Here is a 17926-nt window from a genome sequence, read left to right on the forward strand (position 1 = left end):
GATCGGATTGTGGCGCATCGGCGCTGGCATGCACGTGATGGAAATCGGGGGGGCATGGCCGAACGAAAACCCGACGGATTCGGAAAAGCCGCCACATTTTTTTAAAAAAATGTGTAGTGGAGCTTGCACTTACCTTCACTCAGCCCGGCTCGGTTTATTCCAGTGCGTTCCGGGGAACTTCAACGCAGCAGCGCCACCTGGTGGACGTCGGAGGAACTGCCTTAATGAATCCTGGCCGGACTTGAATCCAGCGCAGAGAACGCGCTGCTGGATCGCGAATGGACCGGGTAAGTAAATCTGCCCCAATGACTCCAGCAGCGGTAGCCATATCGTGTCTAAGGGACAATAGGACTGCAGTTATGGGAAATTAGGTCCATTTTTTATTAAGTGTCTTCAATTGGATGTTTTATCTATATGGTAGACAAATTAACCCCTTCCCGCCGCAGCCCTTTTTTCGTTTTTGCGTTTTCATTTTTCACTCCCCACATTCAAAATTCTGTAACTTTCTTATTTTTCCATGTACAGAGCTGTGTGATGGCTTATTTTCTGTGTAACAAATTACACTTCAAAATGGTGGTATTTAATATTCCGTGCCGTGTACTGGGAAGCAAGAAAAAAATTCCAAATGCAGTGAAATTGGTAAAAAAACGCATTTGTGACGTATTCTTGTGGGATTGGATTTTACGGTTTTAACTGTGCGCCCCAAATGACATGTCTACTTTATTCTTTGGGTCGGTACGATTACGGGGATACCAAATTTATATAGGTTTTATAATGTTTTCATACATTTAAAAAAATTAAAACCTCCTGTTCAAAATTTTTTGGGGGGATTTTGCCATCTTCTGGCGCTAATAAATTTTTCATACTTTGGTGTATGGAGCTGTGGGTGGTGCCATTTTTTGTGGATTTTGATGATGTTTATAATGTTATCATTTTTAGGACTGTACGACCTTTTGATCACTTTTTATAGAATTTTTAATTTTTTTTTTAATGGAAAAAAAGTTTTCGACTTTGGGCGCGATTTTCCGTTGCGGGGTTAAACGCAGTGAAAAACCGTTATTGTATTTTGATAGATCGGGCAATACCTAATGTGTTTATGATTTTTACTGTTTATTTATATTTATATCAGTTCTAGGGAAAGGGGGGTGATTTGAATTTTTAGGTTTTTTTATTATAATTTTTTTTTCTTTTTTTTTTTTCTTTTTACTATTTTTCAGACTCCCTAGGGTACTTTAACCCTAGGGTGTCTGTACGATCCTATCATATACTGCCATACTACAGTATGGCAGTATATGTGGATTTTACTACTCATACATTACAATGTGCTGATAGCACATTGTAATGAATGGGTTAACCCGAAGTAGCTTCGGGTCTTCGTGAGACCCAAAGCTACCATGGCGACGGATCGCCGCTCCCCGATGACGTCATGGAGAGCGGCGATCCTCAGAAAGATGGCGGCGCCTTTGCCGGCGGGGACCTGCAGGAAAACACCCGCGATCGGTGCCAGCACCGATCGCGGGTATTACCTGTAAGCCTTTGCTGCAATATGCAGCAAAGACTTACCGGCTATGGAGAGGGCTCAGTCCTCTCCATGCATCGGGACCCGACATGTGACGTACTATTACGTCACATGTCGGTAAGGGGTTAAATGTGAGTGCCCAGATGAGAAACCCCCTTTCAGGTGATTGTGTTGAGTGAAGCCTTTTTCTTCCTCTGTTTATCATGCAATTTAGATCAATACAAAAATTATTAGTTTTACTTTTACAAAATTCTTTTTTATCAACTTATACCAGTTCTTTTCAGTACAGATACTTACTGGAAGTTTTGGGTAGTCCTTCCCCAACACTAATTGTGAGGGTTTTTCCTCCAGGTTTAAGTTGTGCAATGTCTCCTTGTCCTCTCAAGAATGTAATGGTTCGAGTTCCTCCTCCTCCCCAGCCTTCCTTCTTTACTCTAAGCTGTAGTCTAGAGAGAATGCATAAATTAGATCTTTAGAGTGCAGTCACAAATTACTCCTACTTATGGTAAAAAAAACACAGCGTCAATCCTTTAAGGCAACAATAACATCTCATTTCATGGATACATTCCGCATACTGTATATATAGGATGGAAGGTCGCATCAAGCTACATACAGTGGGTACAGAAAGTATTCGGACCCGTTTAAATTTTTCACTCTTTGTTTCATTGCAGCCAATTGGTAAGTGTAAAAAAAAGTTCTTCTTTTTTGTCATTATCATTAATGAACACTCTTTCTGTCAAGATGGGGTGCAAAAATTGAAATGTAGATATTTTTGCTAATTTATAAAACAAGATTGACTGAAATATCACATGATCATGCTGTGACACACTTGTGACATATTTAACTCAAAAGTTGTCTCTTTCGTAATGATCCTCCTAGAGATGGTTCTACTCCTTCATTGGAGTCCAGCTGTTTAATTAAACTGACTGCACTTTATTAGGAAAGGCACACACCTGTCTATATGAGACATCACAGTGGATGTCAGAGCACATGAGAATCATGAGGTCTAAGAAACTGCCCAAGGACAGAATTGTAGCAAAGCACAGATCTGGCCAGTGTTACAAAAGATTTTCTGCAGCACTCAAGGTGCCTAAGAGTGGCCACCTTAATCCTTAAATGGAAGAAGTTTGGAACAGCCACAACTCTTCCTTGACCTGGCCCACCAGTCAAACTAGGCAATTGTGGGAGAGGAGCCTTGTTAAGAGAGATAAAGAAGAACCTTAAGATCACGGTGGCTGAGCTCAAGAGATGCAGAAGGGAGAAAGTTCCACAAAGTCAACTATCACTGCAGCCCTCCACCAGTCAGGGCTTTATGTATGCTGACGGAAGGCTCTCCTCAGTGCAAGACATAAAAAGCAGTTTGCAAAAACACATGAAGGACTCCCAGACTATGAGAAAAAAGATTCTCTGGTCTGATGTGATGAAGATTGAACTTTTAGGTGTTAATTCTAAGCAGTATGTGTGGAGAAAACCAGGCCCTGCTCATCACTCGCCAAATACATTGGGGGGGGGGGGGGTTCAGCTGCAGGGACTGGATGACTGGTTGCAATTGAAGGAAAGATTAATGTGGCCAAGTAAAGATAGACCCTGGATGAAAACCTCTTCCAAAGTGCTCTGGACCTCAGACGGTCCAAAACAATGACCCTAAGCACAAACCTAAAATAACAAAGCAGTGACTTTAGAACAACTCTGTGACCATTATAGACTAACCCTAAACTCAATTTGGGTCAGAAGGTAGGAGTTCTCCTTATGGACAGTTTGCCAATTAAGGCTGGGTCCTAGGCATGTGGAGACTTAGAGTCACAGATGCTCCACTAGGGAATTCTGGGAAGTATGCAAATACATTTCCCAAGGTGTTAAATGGAAAACAATGCCTACTTTTGCTACATTGAAGGGGGCTGCATTTCAAATGGTGGCATTGTTTTCCATTTAACACCTTGGAAAATGTATTTGCATATTTCCCTAAACCGATTTAAGCATCTCTGGGGAAACTTGAAAATGGATGTCCAACAATGTTCATCATCTAACCTAAGGCAACTGGAGAGGATCTGCAATGAAGAATGGCAGATAATCCCTAATTCCAGTTGTGAAAAACTTGATGCATCATTCCCAAGAAGACTCATGGCTGTTCTAGCTCAAAAGGTGCTTCTAGTCAATACTAAGCAAAGGGCCTTAATATTTATGACCACGTGATATTTCAGTTCTTCATGTTTAATAAATTAGCATTAATATCTACATTTCTGTTTTTCAGGATACAGTGCATAGTGTACATTAACACATACTCTATAGAATGATAGGTTGGACTTTTTGGACCTATGTCCTTATTCAACCTGTTTTTACATTAACTGCATTATACTAGTGTGACAAGCACACTTACATGCATTTTAGATACACTGTGACAAATGGCTTTTTCTTACGTGTCTGCGAAGTTCAGGCCTAGTTTATTCTTGGTCATCTCCTCATATCTTTTGCACAAAAGACTAATAAATTCTGTTTTGAACACTGATTCTAGAAGAGTGTCATGATCTGTTTCATGTAAGATGAAGAAGTCATCCTGGCGAGTGCTGGTTACAAAAAAATAAAAATTTAAATTTAAATGGAACACTTATATAAAAATATGATATATGAAAAAAAAAAAAATATATATATATATATAAACACTATGTTTTAGAAATAAATATCCATTGTTGTTGATTTCCTATTATTGAGGTGTCAGGCAACCACATGATTGTACTGTGTAATCTGCAGGCACGTTACATAGTTTTATTACATCATTTTGTGAAAAACAATTCCATATAACTTCAATATTCTATACATTTCTCCTCTGCTTTTTATATGCTAGGCAATCAATTGGGTGATCCTATTACTGATTGGCAACTATCTCTGTATGCCCAACGATACATAGTAATGTAATCTCAGTAACTGAGATGATCTATATGAACTACTGATTTATCAATGAATAGCATAAATATGAATGCATAAAAGAAGATATTCTGAATCAATTCCCACAAAATATCAGACTCATCTTTCTCCACTCTATAACATGTTTCCTATCAGTAACACATTTTTATGGTGTCCGCTTCCCTTTCTTAAAGAATGTCTTGCATACCTCAGAGAAATACTCTTCACAGAAGGAATTTCGAGCTTTTTCTTCAGCACCTCCTTTATTTTGCCTTTCTCTGGTCCTTTTTTCACTTTCTCGCGCCCAATCAAGTAGATGTATTTAGGAGTGATGATAAGATCTCTTTTGATTAACTGGTAGTAGAGATATCATTATCTATTACTTCTGGAGGTAAGGTACTTTTAAGACTACTTTATGTATAATTAATATACAGTGGGTATGGAAATTATTCCTACCCCTTTAAAGTTTTCACACTGTTTCACTGCCAATTGGTAAGATCAAAAAGTTTTTTTTTTGCTTATTAATGTACACTCTGCTTCTCGACAGAAAAAAAAATGTAATATATTTTTGCTAATTAAAAAAAAACAACAAATATAATATGGTCATAAGTATTCAGACCCTTTGCTCAGTATTGAGTGAAGCACCTTCTGATCTAGTACATCCATGAGTCTTCTTGAGAATGATGCAACAAGTTTTTCACACCAAGGCTTAGGGACCCTCTGCCAGTTTTCCTTGCAGATCATCTCCAGTTCCCTCAGGTTGGATGGTGAACGTTGGGTTTAGGTCAGGGCTCTGGCTGGGTGAGTCAAGTATGGTAAGACAGGTTTATGCCTTTCCCAATCATGTCCAATCAGTTTAAACACAGCTGGACCCCATTGAAGAAGTAGAACCATTTCAAGGAGGATCAGAAGGAAATGGACAGCATGTGCGTTAGATATGAGTGTCACAGCAAAGGGTCTGAACACTTAAGACAAATTATTTTCTTGTTTAAAAAATATCTACATTCTTTTTTGTCAAGATGGGGTGCAGAGTGTACATTAATCAGCAAAAAAAGAACTTTCTTGATCTTACCAATTGACTGCAATGAAACGTGCAATGAAAATTTTACATTTTTATGTGCACTCACCGGCCACTTTATTAGGTACACCTGTCCAACTGCTCGTTAACACTTAATTTCTAATCAGCCAATCACATGGCACAAACTCAGTGCATTTAGGCATGTAGACATGGTCAAGACAATCTCCTGCAGTTCAAACCGAGCATCAGTATGGGGAAGAAAGGTGATTTGAGTGCCTCTGAACGTGGCATGGTTGTTGGTGCCAGAAGGGCTGGTCTGAGTATTTCAGAAACTGCTGATCTACCGGGATTTTCACGCACAACCATCTCTAGGGTTTACAGAGAATGGTCCGAAAAAGAAAAAACATCCAGTGAGCGGCAGTTCTGTGGGCGGAAATGCCTTGTTGATGCCAGAGGTCAGAGGAGAATGGGCAGACTGGTTCGAGCTGATAGAAAGGCAACAGTGACTAAAGGTACAACCAAGTTACAACCAAGGTAGGCAGAAGAGCATCTCTGAACGCACAGTACGTCGAACTTTGAGGCAGATGGGCTACAGCAGCAGAAGACCACACCGGGTGCCAATCCTTTCATCTAAGAACAGGAAACTGAGGCTACAATTTGCACAAGCACATCGAAATTGGACAGCAGAAGATTGCAAAAACGTTGCCTGGTCTGATCAGTCTCGATTTCTGCTGCGACATTCAGATGGTGGGGTCAGAATTTGGCGTCAACAACATGAAAGCATGGATCCATCCTACCTTATATCAACGGTTCAGGCTGGTGGTGGTGGTGTCATGGTGTGGGGAATATTTTCTTGGCACTCTTTGGGCCCCTTGGTACCAATTGAGCATCGTTGCAACGCCACAGTCTACCTGAGTATTGTTGCTGACCATGTCCATCCCTTTATGACCACAATGTACCCAACATCTGATGGCTACTTTCAGCAGGATGTCAGCACCATGTCATAAAGCCGGAATCATCTCAGACTGGTTTCTTGAACATGACAATGAGCTCACTGTACTCAAATGGCCTCCACAGTCACCAGATCTCAATCCAATAGAGCATCTTTGGGATGTGGTGGAACGGGAGATTCGCATCATGGATGTGCAGCCGACAAATCTGCGGCAACTGTGTGATGCCATCATGTCAATATGGACCAAAATCTCTGAGGAATGCTTCCAACACCTTGTTGAATCTATGCCACGAAGAATTGAGGTAGTTCTGAAGGCAAAAGGGGGTCCAACTCGTTACTAGCATGGTGTACCTAATAAAGTGGCCGGTGAGTGTATATGTGTGTGTCTATCATAATATATATGATATAATAGACATATGATATAAATATATATTATAGTAGGGTTATAGCAAGCCATCCTTATTTATTATTTAACACAGCAGCACACACAAAGATTAAATTCAAGAGAACACTTCAGTTAGCAGTAATTTTGTGGCAGGGCATGTAGTTACTAGTTATTGTGGAAGTGCATGAAATAATACCAATAATGCATGGTTTCCCAAGTAGAATGTGGTACAAAATATCATCATATTGCTTGTATCTTCTCCTTTGTGTCCTTCCAAAAATCCTCCCTCAGTGGTAGAAAAATAAGGAAACTGACTCCATTCCCTAAGAGAAGGGACAGCTCACCTACCGACCAAAGACTCCACATATCTTCCCTGGAAATAGAGATCCTAAAGAAATCTTGTAATGGTAGTATCACAGTGTCCGATCATGTGTCAGTACTTGTGACACTTACAATCTCTTCCCTGCCATCCCCAGCTTACACCTGGTGGCTCAATGAAAGCACATTAAAAGAGGAGAAGCACAGAAAGCAAATTGAACATGCTCTCAACTACTACATCACAGAAAACAAATGAGATATCAATATCCCTATAAGATGGGAAGCCCACATATCGGCAGCTAGAGGTGAACTAATGTCTATTGGGGCCTACATCAAAAAGCAGAGGGCCAGAGAAATCGACAACCTGCTTATTGAGATAACCTACCTGGAATGCGTACACAAATTATCCTTAGCTACGTACTCGCTAGCAGAGCGTACGGCAAAAAGGGAGTTACTGAAACAGACCCTTAAACCTAGAGCAGCCAAAGCATACCTACTGTATATAGCAAGCACAAAATCTATGCTCATGGAAAACGTAGCTCCAAAATGATGCCCTTGCTAAATGCAGAAAAGAGAACTCTCTCATAGGAGGAGAGGAGATTAAAACTCCATTAGACAAAACAGTTACTTACACCACAGAGATTGCCCACTAATTCTCTAACTTCTGCGTCTCACTTTATAATCTCCAACAGCATGAAGGCTAAACCTCTTTAGAAGATAGGAAACTCAAAATTAAAGCATTCCTGGAAAAACTACAGCTTCCCAGGATACAGAGCAGACAAAAAGAATCTTTACTTCGCCCCTTCTCACAGAAAGAGCTAGACATAGCTATCTCAGAGTTGGTCTCAGGGAAAAGCCCTGGCCTAGATGGGCTTCCTGCAATATTTTACAAATCTTTCAAACACATTCTGATCCCCCAGATGCTCCCCACTTTCAATGCCCTATCCCAGTGGTGGCGAACCTATGGCACGGAGCCCTTTCTATGGGCACTCAGACCATTGCCCCAGAAGAGTTCACTGAACACTGAATCTTCCTGCAATCCCTGGCAAATTAAGAGATGCTGCTCTCAGCGCTATTCAACACTTCATTGGCTGTTTGGAACTGCGGGAAAAGTGAGAAGGTTTTGACAGAACTGCTTTGGAGGTCCTACTGCTGGACCCGACCATTTTTTCTCTACAGAGAGACCCTGGAAAGAAGCTTCAATGATAATTGGAATTTGCCCTCCTTCTGTCAACTGGAGGCCTCAGACGGCCGATACAATTGGAAGATGTGGGAGAACAGGGAGCAATAAGTTACTGCTTAAAATTCCTTGTAGGCACTTCCCGGTAAATAAGTGGATTTCGGTTGTAGTTTGGGCACTCGGTCTCTAAAAGGTTCGCCATCACTGCCCTATCCTCTTCCTCTTATTTTCCCCCACAAGCCCTTATGGCACAAGTAACAATAATCCCTAAAGAGGGTAAAGACACCACTCTATGCAACAGTTGCCGCCCAATCTCATTCCTGAACATCGATGTTAAGCTGTATGCCAAACTTTACAATACTTTTTTTAAAAATCTAATATTTTGTGCAACAAAAACTTTATATTGCCATATTCTGACACCAATAACTATTTTATACTTCAGTGTATAGAGCTTTGTAAGGGACAGATTGATACAACCTTTTGATCACTTGAGGACAGGGCTGGAGATCACAAGTCAACCAAACTGGAGAATAAATGGGAAACTGTGCCCTACGAGATCAAAGCAATACCATCCACTGAAATCTACCAATTCTTGTGCTCCGGAATCAATTAAAGTTGTATGTGGGAAAGAACCTCCGGCATTTCAGGTCTATGAAGAATGCTTTGTCATTGTTTGGGCTGAAATAGAAGGTATATAAAGAAAACAAGAAAGAGAGGGACAGCTAGCCCAGGCGTTTACTAAGTGTAGAACACTGCATCTGTCAGGAAGGATATTGGAGAAGTCAGCACTCTGCTTTGCTTGTTTTCCTTTGCACCTGAGTTTCATAGGATAAAATAATAGACTATCCTGGTCAGTTACAATAGGTACTGTCTGGCATTTGGCATGTATGCTTTCCTCCACAAACAGTGTCACAACTGACTGCAGTTTGTGTTTACAGAACAAGAGAGACATTTTATTCAAATCTGGGATAACCCCTTTAAATTAAACAAGCAATGTTAAAATAATGATTGTGCCCAATATACAGTGCTACATATAAAGCACTTCCTGAATCTTTTCAACATTCAGGCGGTCCCCTACTTAAGAACACCTGACTTACATACGACCCCCTAGCTACAAACGGACCTCTGGATGTTGCTAATCTACTGTACTTTATTCCCAGGGTACAATAAACAGCCACATCAAGTTTCTTAGTTGCAGCTCACCCCACGTTGTCCTGGAAGTCTCAGCGACCTCGGATTCCGCACGGACCAGGTGCATGCATAATCTCACTTGTGAAACAGGAAATGAATCCAGCGCTTTACCCAGGTGAGTAGTTAAAACTTCTTCTTTTATTGGAATAATGCGTGTAGCAATACAGCTTAAAATACACGGAACCACCTGTATCTTAAGTCATCAGCGAGCTATAACAGATGGTTTAACCTGGCTTCGCCTACGCGTTTCTAGTGTCCGCAGACACTCTTATTCATGGCTAGTATCACGGACGCCAAGGAGACAATAAATGCAAGTGAACCGGAAGCCTCGCTCTGAGACAGCAGAGAAAGAAAAAATCCGGCATGGATTCCTTGCAGAGAAAAAGAAAATCCAGCTTGGATTCCTTGGCATGCGTGGTGCTATATATTGTCCGATTAGTATAGTTCTAAAGATGAAAGCACCTATAATTAGATGTTATGCCATATATAAACTGTTCTTTGGCGGGTGCATGCTGGAAACAGACAATTAAAAACAAATACAGGTTACCGTATTTTCAAAACGGCACCACTTCGGTGCTATTCGTTTTTAACCCCATAGCGCAATAAGACGTACCCTTACGTCTTGCTGCGCATGGGGGAGTATGAAGAGGGCTCACGGGCTGAGCCCTCTTCATACTCACCGGGCATTTGCTTCATGATGAAGCAAATGCCCGTCGCTAACACCCGCGATCGGTGCTTGCACCGATCGCGGGTGTTAACCCTTTGATTGCCGCCAGCAAAGCTGCCGGCGGCATTAACGAGCCGGCGGCGCGTGGGCGCCGCCATCTTGGCTCCGATCGCCGCTCCCCGTGACGTCACCGGGGAGCGGCGATCCGTTGCCATGACAGCCTCGGATCACACAATGATCCGAGGCTATCATGTTTTAGGCCATCTATTACAATGTGCGATCTGCACATTGAAATAGATGGTGTGCAAAATCATCTGTAGTATGGCAGTATATGATAGGATCAATCAGACAACCTAGGGTTAAAGTACCCTAGGGAGTCTGAAAAATAGTAAAAAACGAAATTAAAAAAAAGTAAAAAAAAAAAAATTATATTAAAAAAACATAAAAATTCAAATCACCCCCCTTTCCCTAGAACTGATATAAATATAAATAAACAGTAAAAATCCTAAACACATTAGGTATCGCCACGTCCGAAAATGCCCGATATATCAAAATATAATAACCGTTTTTCACTGCGTTTTACCTCGTAGCGGAAAATAGCGCCCGAAGTCGCAAATTGCATTTTTTTGCCATTTTGAAAAATAGAAAAAATTCTATAAAAAGTGATCAAAAGGTCGCACAGTCCTAAAAATAAAAGCGTTGAAAACGTCATCAGAAGTCGCAAAAAATGACACCACCTACAGCTCTGTACACTAAAGTATGAAAAAGTTATTAGCGCAAGAACACTGTAAAATGAAGAATTTTTTTTCTGTACAGGAGGTTTTAATTTTTGTAAATGTATGAAAACATTATAAAACCTATACAAATTTGGTATCGCCGCGGTCGTATTGACCCAATGAATGAAGTAGACATGTCATTTGGGGCGCACAGTGAAAGCTGTACAAACCAAGCCTACAAGAAATGGCGCAAATGTGTTTTTTCATCATTTTCACTGCATTTAGAATTTTTTTTCCGCTTCCCAGTACATGGCATGGAATATTTAATACCATCACTACGAAGTGCAATTTGTTATGCAGAAAATAAGACATCACACAGCTCTGTACATGGAAAAATAAAAAAGTTATAGATTTTTGAAGGTGGGGAGTGAAAAATAAAAACGCAAAAACGAAAAAGGGCCTGGTCCTTAAGGGGTTAAACAGGGAGACATTGCCTCTATAACTTGTTATCAACTCTATTTGGGTAAATTTATTCTATGGCCCGGCACATTGTGATGATAATTATTGATCAATTCAAATCTGATATCATGGCTTTAACAATCATTGAAAACAATCCTGGATGAGGGTACCTTCATGGGGGGTTACATGCTGTGATGATAAAGGGGCAAAGAGGGCATTTATATAAAATTCGGGTCTAAGGAATTATACTGTAAACATTTTGTAAACATTTTTGTAAACATTCTTGTAAACATTTTTGGTGCACAGAAAGTCATGAAGGAGGGGAGTGAAATGCAATTCTAGTTGTTATTTTCTCTATTGTGATACCCTCATTATGTTCCTAATAATGGAACATCAGTTCATTTCTATAATTTAACCCCTGGGGGTATCTGGTTTGTAAGTGGAACATCCAGAATGCCTCTCTGTCAAATAGACGCCTTTGTATGTCGCCTCCTCTTTTTCCTAATGTTATTTTTTCTATTCCATATACCCTGCAATTTTGTGTTTGTCCACCATGGAATTGATTGAAGTGTTTTGATGCCCCTGATATCATTTGTTTTTGTTGTATAGTATTTCCCATATCTGTTAGGTGTTCCAGAAATCTCACTTTTAGTTTCCTCGTTGTAGCTTCAACATATTTCTTATTACATTGTATACATTCGATAATATAAATTAGACCCTCACTGTTACAATTCATGTATGACATTATGTTATGCTGTTGTGTGTTGTCTTGATTACAGAATGTTTTTGTGGGTAGCATAATTGCATGTCTTACATGGATTGGTGCCACATTTAAAAAAACCCTTATGATGCAACCAATTCTTCTTGTTATCGCTTTTGGGAAAACTGGGGGCAATGAGGTTGCCTATGGACGGAGCCTTTCGAGATACTATGTTACATCCACTTTTCAGAATTTCAGCCACCTTACTATCTTGGAACAAAATTGGGAGACAATTGTTAACTATTTTTAACTATTGTTAAATCTTAGTACCAACGTGGGCTTGTTGTCCCTCTTAAGGTTAATTTTTTTGAGTTTGGTATTGTGTAGCAATTCACTTCTATCTTTATTCCTAGTGATTAGTTCTGCCCTTTTCAATTGCCATGTAGTATAGCCTCTTTTGTGTAACCAATTTTTAATGTCATTGATTTCTCTATTGTATTCATCTTGTGAGCTACAGTTTCTTTTTGCACGGGTGAATTCTCCTACTGGTATCACTTTTTTTGTATGATTTGGATGTGAACTATTAGCGTGTAGGATAGTGTTTCCTGAGATTGGTTTACGGTACGTCTTATTATTTGATTGTTAGTGACATATATATTTAAGTCTAGGAACACCATATATGAATTATGATGACAGTGGGTAAACTGTATGTTGAATTGATTATTATTAAACTAACCCACGAATTCTGTTATGGCAGACACATCGCCCGACCATATGAACAACAGGTCGTCGATGTATCTGCCATACCAGAAAACCGAGTCAAGAAATGGATTACTGTCATCATACAAATGACATTCCTCCCAGTATGCCATAACTAAATTCGCCAAGGAGGGAGAATATTTAGCTCCCATTGGGACTCCTGTGAGTTGAAGGTAAAATGTATTGTCAAAGAGAAAAAAATAGTGAGTCATGCGATACCATAGTGCTTCTCTCATAAAATTTTGCAAATTTTGACTGAAAGCACTGTGTTTCTTTATATGATGGTCGATGGCCTCTACGGCTATGTGGTGTGGGATAGATGTATATAAGCCATGTATACGTGTTTTCCCATGTGATGTTTTGTAGGGCTTTAATTACATCTCCCGTGTCTTTGAGATACCCAGGGGTTCTAATTGCCAGTGGTTGAAGGAGGGAATCTATCCATTCACTTAATCTCTCGTTTAGCGAACCTATGCCTGATACTATTGGGCGCATTGGTGGTGGATTATCACCTTTATGTACCTTGGGCAAGGCATATAAGTGTGGTGCGGTAGGATTTCCTATGTTCAGGTAATCATATTGTTTTTTGCTTAGGACTCCCAAGCCCAAACCCTCCTTGAGTAAATTAGTAAGTGTCTGTTTAAACTTATTTGTGGGATTAGAGGGCAGGGATCTATATGTGTTGGTATCTTTTAACATTTGTTGTATCCACATGTTGTATTGTTGTGTATTGTTATGTTGGAGCCACAACGAGGAAACTAAAAGTGAGATTTCTGGAACACCTAAGAGATATGGGAAATACTATACAACAAAAACAAATGATATCAGGGGCATCAAAACACTTCAATCAATTCCATGGTGGACAAACACAAAATTGCAGGGTATATGGAATAGAAAAAATAACATTAGGAAAAAGAGGAGGCGACATACAAAGGCGCCTATTTGACAGAGAGGCATTCTGGATGTTCCACTTACAAACCAGATACCCCCAGGGGTTAAATTATAGAAATGAACTGATGTTCCATTATTAGGAACATAATGAGGGTATCACAATAGAGAAAATAACAACTTCCCTTAGAATTGCATTTCACTCCCCTCCTTCATGACTTTCTGTGCACCATAAATGTTTACAAAAATGCTTACACAAATGTTTACAAAATGTTTACAAAATGTTTACAGTATAATTCCTTAGACCCGAATTTTATATAAATGCCCTCTTTGCCCCTTTATCATCACAGCATGTAACCCCCCATGAAGGTACCCTCATCCAGGATTGTTTTCAATGATTGTTAAAGCCATGATATCAGATTTGAATTGATCAATAATTATCATCACAATGTGCCGGGCCATAGAATAAATTTACCCAAATAGAGTTGATAACAAGTAGAACACAAGTTATAGAGGCAATGTCTCCCTGTTTAAAAACGAATAGCACCGAAGTGGTGCCGTTTTGAAAATACAGTAACCTGTATTTGTTTTTAATTGTCTGTTTCCTGCATGCACCCGCCAAAGAACAGTTTATATATGGCATAACATCTAATTATAGGTGCTTTCATCTTTAGAACTATACTAATCGGACAATATATAGCACCACGCATGCCAAGGAATCCAAGCTGGATTTTCTTTTTCTCTGCAAGGAATCCATGCCGGATTTTTTCTTTCTCTGCTGTCTCAGAGCGAGGCTTCCGGTTCACTTAAATTTATTGTCTCCTTGGCGTCCGTGATACTAGCCATGAATAAGAGTGTCTGCGGACACTAGAAACGCGTAGGCGAAGCCAGGTTACTACCATCTGTTATAGCTCGCTGATGACTTAAGATACAGGTGGTTCCGTGTATTTTAAGCTGTATTGCTACACGCATTATTCCAATAAAAGAAGAAGTTTTAACTACTCACCTGGGTCAAGCGCTGGATTCATTTCCTGTTTCACAAGTACAATAAACAGCTATAACAGTTATCACTGGTGTCTACAATGAAGCTTTATTGTTATTCCTGGTTCTAATGACAATCCAACATTTTTAAAATCCAATTTGGCTGCGGTTACAATGATAACATATACAGTTCTGACTTACATACAAATTCAACTTAAGAACAAACCTACAGACCCTATCTTGTATGTAACCCGTGGACTGCCTGTAGTTTCATGTAAATACATACCTCCCGTCTAATCTCCTTTTATGCAGTCCCATGTAAATGTATCCATCCTGTCCCCCAGCCTCCTAACATGAAGTCCCATATGAAAAAGAAATCATTCATGTCCCTCCATGCCCCATTCTAACTATAGTGCCATGTAACTACATCCCTTCAGCCCCTAACATGCAGTCCCATTTTAATACACCTCTTTTGCCCTCCAGCCCCATTAAATGACATCACTATAATTCTCACACACCTTCACTGACGTATTGTAAACTGTAAGAACCTCCACATGAAAATAATAACATAAGAAGCTGCTTGCACCGATCATGGGTATTAACCCCTACAATGCCACCGCCTGCATCTTTGTTCCAATCGTTGCTCCCTGGAACGTCTTCAGAGAGTGGTGATCGGTTACCATGACAGCCTCCAGTCTTCGTCAGACCCAAGGCTGCATGGCATATGCAGTTTCGTTACAGTCCCGAGATGATGGGATGTCCTTGTGGTTGTTCCAGATTTTTATTAACCTTGGGCAAATGTGGCCACCCTGGGGTGTCTGATCAAAAGCAGAAATTCTTTCGAAATTGCTCTCTCACATAACCCTTTCTGAAGGAGTTTGGCATATTTGGACTTGAATTCCATTGTGGGATCACCCCAGAGGCTACGATGACAGGTCTTATTGTATAATTAATTATTGTATAATTATTGTATAATTGGCACATAATTTGTGACTGTTTGTACACCACATACTCCCAATTTTTTTATTTTTCCAATACAACATGTTCCTTTTAAATGTTATGGGTTAATGCCTTTTTATCCAGTTTTTCTATTTCTAAAAAAGGTTAATAAACACTAATGGACAAATATCCAAAGATGGCATACATTTAGATTTGGGTTTTAATTGGGGATTCAAAGGGTTAGGAGTGGCATCTAGGGGTATATCAGATGTTTCTATCCTGGAGTCTTTCATTGCGCTGGAATTACTCTCCGCTTGTAGTTCCTCTAAGACCTGTATGACCAGTTCGTCAGATAGCCCCAGTTCAGTATTTTGTGATCTGGGAAGTTCTTGGTTAGTCGTGCCTTTGGAGTTCTGGCTAAAAATCTTTTTTAACACTAATTTGTGTCCAAATAAATCCAAGTCTTTCATACCACAAAGCTCATGAAGTTTTGAGTTAAGTCCGAAATTAAAGCCTCTACTTAAGAACTTTGTCTGCATGCCAGTTAAGCTGTGATGGGAAAGATTAATAATTTGCATTGTTCCATCATGAGATGTCCCTATCATTTGTTCCTCCCCCTGTTTTTGGACTGATGACCCTCTCTCATGTATTTGTAACCCCAATTTTGTCTGTCTGTGCCATTTTGTTTTTATGCATTGTGAACCAAACATACTTTGAGAATGCTGTAGCTACACTGATGCAGAAACATATCTTGTTTAATCCCTGAACTGAGTGGTTTTGCTAAAAAAAACAATTTTAATATTCAGGATCTTGGTAGAGCTAGGTGCCCTGGCTGCCATACACAAGAGCCGCCTGAATTGTCCAGATAAGAATAATCAGCCTGAGCTGGATGACTTATACACAGCATCTGGGGGATGGTGCAGTGATTGATTACTTCTACCTGGGACAAAATAATGATGACATATTCTCGGTTTATGCTTGGCAGGACAAGGCTGAAGCAGTGCATAATTAGGGTGAGGAGAAGCGCTGAGCCAGCGAGGAGCGAGAGACCCTAATTATCATTATTTTATCATCGTTTTTTACTAGTTTGATGTTGCTAATAAGATGAATCGCTAATAACCGCTTCTCGATTAGATGGAAGTGGGTATTTTTTTTTACACCTTTATAACTCAGTGTTTAATACAGTTCCCCTCCTTATTTAGAGATCTCACCTCCGTGACAATAGTATTTCTTGCCTGATATATAGTGACAGCTCACAAGGTGATCCATCTGACGGCAGGATGTAGTTGAATATCATACACTCTTGCATGATTATAGTTCAAATGCTGTACAGACATATTCACACACAGCGTGTGCTGGTTTTTGTCACCAGGAGACCCATTTTTAGCACTCCCCCAGTCCCCGAAGAGCATAGTACATACGCTGCCAAAGTGTTTTTGTATAAAAAATTGGTTTTACAGAAAAAAAAGATATGTTATATTGTACCTTTCATTAGCATCTGCTGGGTGACTAGGCAGTCGCCAATTAGGAGGGGCTGGAAAGGAGCAGTTCCCCCCCACCCTTGGGAAACATGTGACCTTTTCAAATATATGAATAACTCCCAACACTAGGGATTGGCTGTAGAGGAGCAGGGGGCGTCGCTAAGCCAAGTGATGGGTGGTTTCATATATTTGAAAAGGTCACAAGGGTGGGGGGAAACTACTCCTTTCCAGACCCTCCCTTTTGGCAACTGCCTAGTCACACAGCAGATGCTAATGAAAGGTACAATATAACATATCTTTTTTTCTGTAAAACCAATTTTTTTTATACAAAAACACTTTGGCAGCGTATGTACTATGCTCTGTGGGGACTGAGTGCTAAAAATGGGTCTCCTGGTGACAGGTTCCCTTTTATAGACTATGTGTAGCAAACTTGCCGCTATCAGACTTTCCCAGGATAATCTATTCTATTCGGCATCACCGCTTGGCACACAGCCTCAGTGTGTCAGGTGGTTTGTTTTGCGACAGGGTCTGTGTTTGTATGTCATTATTAAAGTCTGTCTGCTGTATGTCTATTTAGAGGACAAGATATTTACAACATATATCGCTTTGTCAATCAATACAGTTGCCAGCAAATATAGCTTAGCTCTAGGTAGACAAATATTAGGAGTTAAGTAATGTGCTGTATATGAGTCTACTAGTGTGGTCCCTTATATAGGATGGTCTTTTTGCATGTTTCTACTGACAGTGGAATCATAAGATAACATAAGGGTATATTTGTGTGAAGGGTACATTCCCTTATAACATTCAACAGTGGGATACAGTAAGAGTTAAAGTTTAAAGTGCCTATAGCACTGTAATTTAAATTCAGAATA

At 40.0% G+C, this 17926-nt stretch overlaps 1 protein-coding gene across 2 annotated transcripts in view; it reads right to left on the bottom strand.

Moving 5' to 3' along the window:
• The window catches only part of LOC140066978 (unconventional myosin-If-like), a 255331-nt gene that overhangs the window by 73230 nt on the left and 164175 nt on the right, over window positions 1-17926 (bottom strand). For both annotated transcript variants that reach the window (XM_072113886.1, XM_072113887.1), the window contains 3 exons: window positions 4629-4774; window positions 3937-4083; window positions 1817-1965 (listed from right to left, as the gene is read on the bottom strand). In XM_072113886.1, coding sequence (XP_071969987.1) covers window positions 1817-1965; window positions 3937-4083; window positions 4629-4774 — 442 coding nt within the window. The remainder of the gene's footprint in view (window positions 1-1816; window positions 1966-3936; window positions 4084-4628; window positions 4775-17926) is intronic.

Source organism: Engystomops pustulosus, chromosome 1 (assembly GCF_040894005.1).
Source record: "Engystomops pustulosus chromosome 1, aEngPut4.maternal, whole genome shotgun sequence".
In the NCBI taxonomy this organism is placed as follows: domain Eukaryota; kingdom Metazoa; phylum Chordata; class Amphibia; order Anura; family Leptodactylidae; genus Engystomops; species Engystomops pustulosus.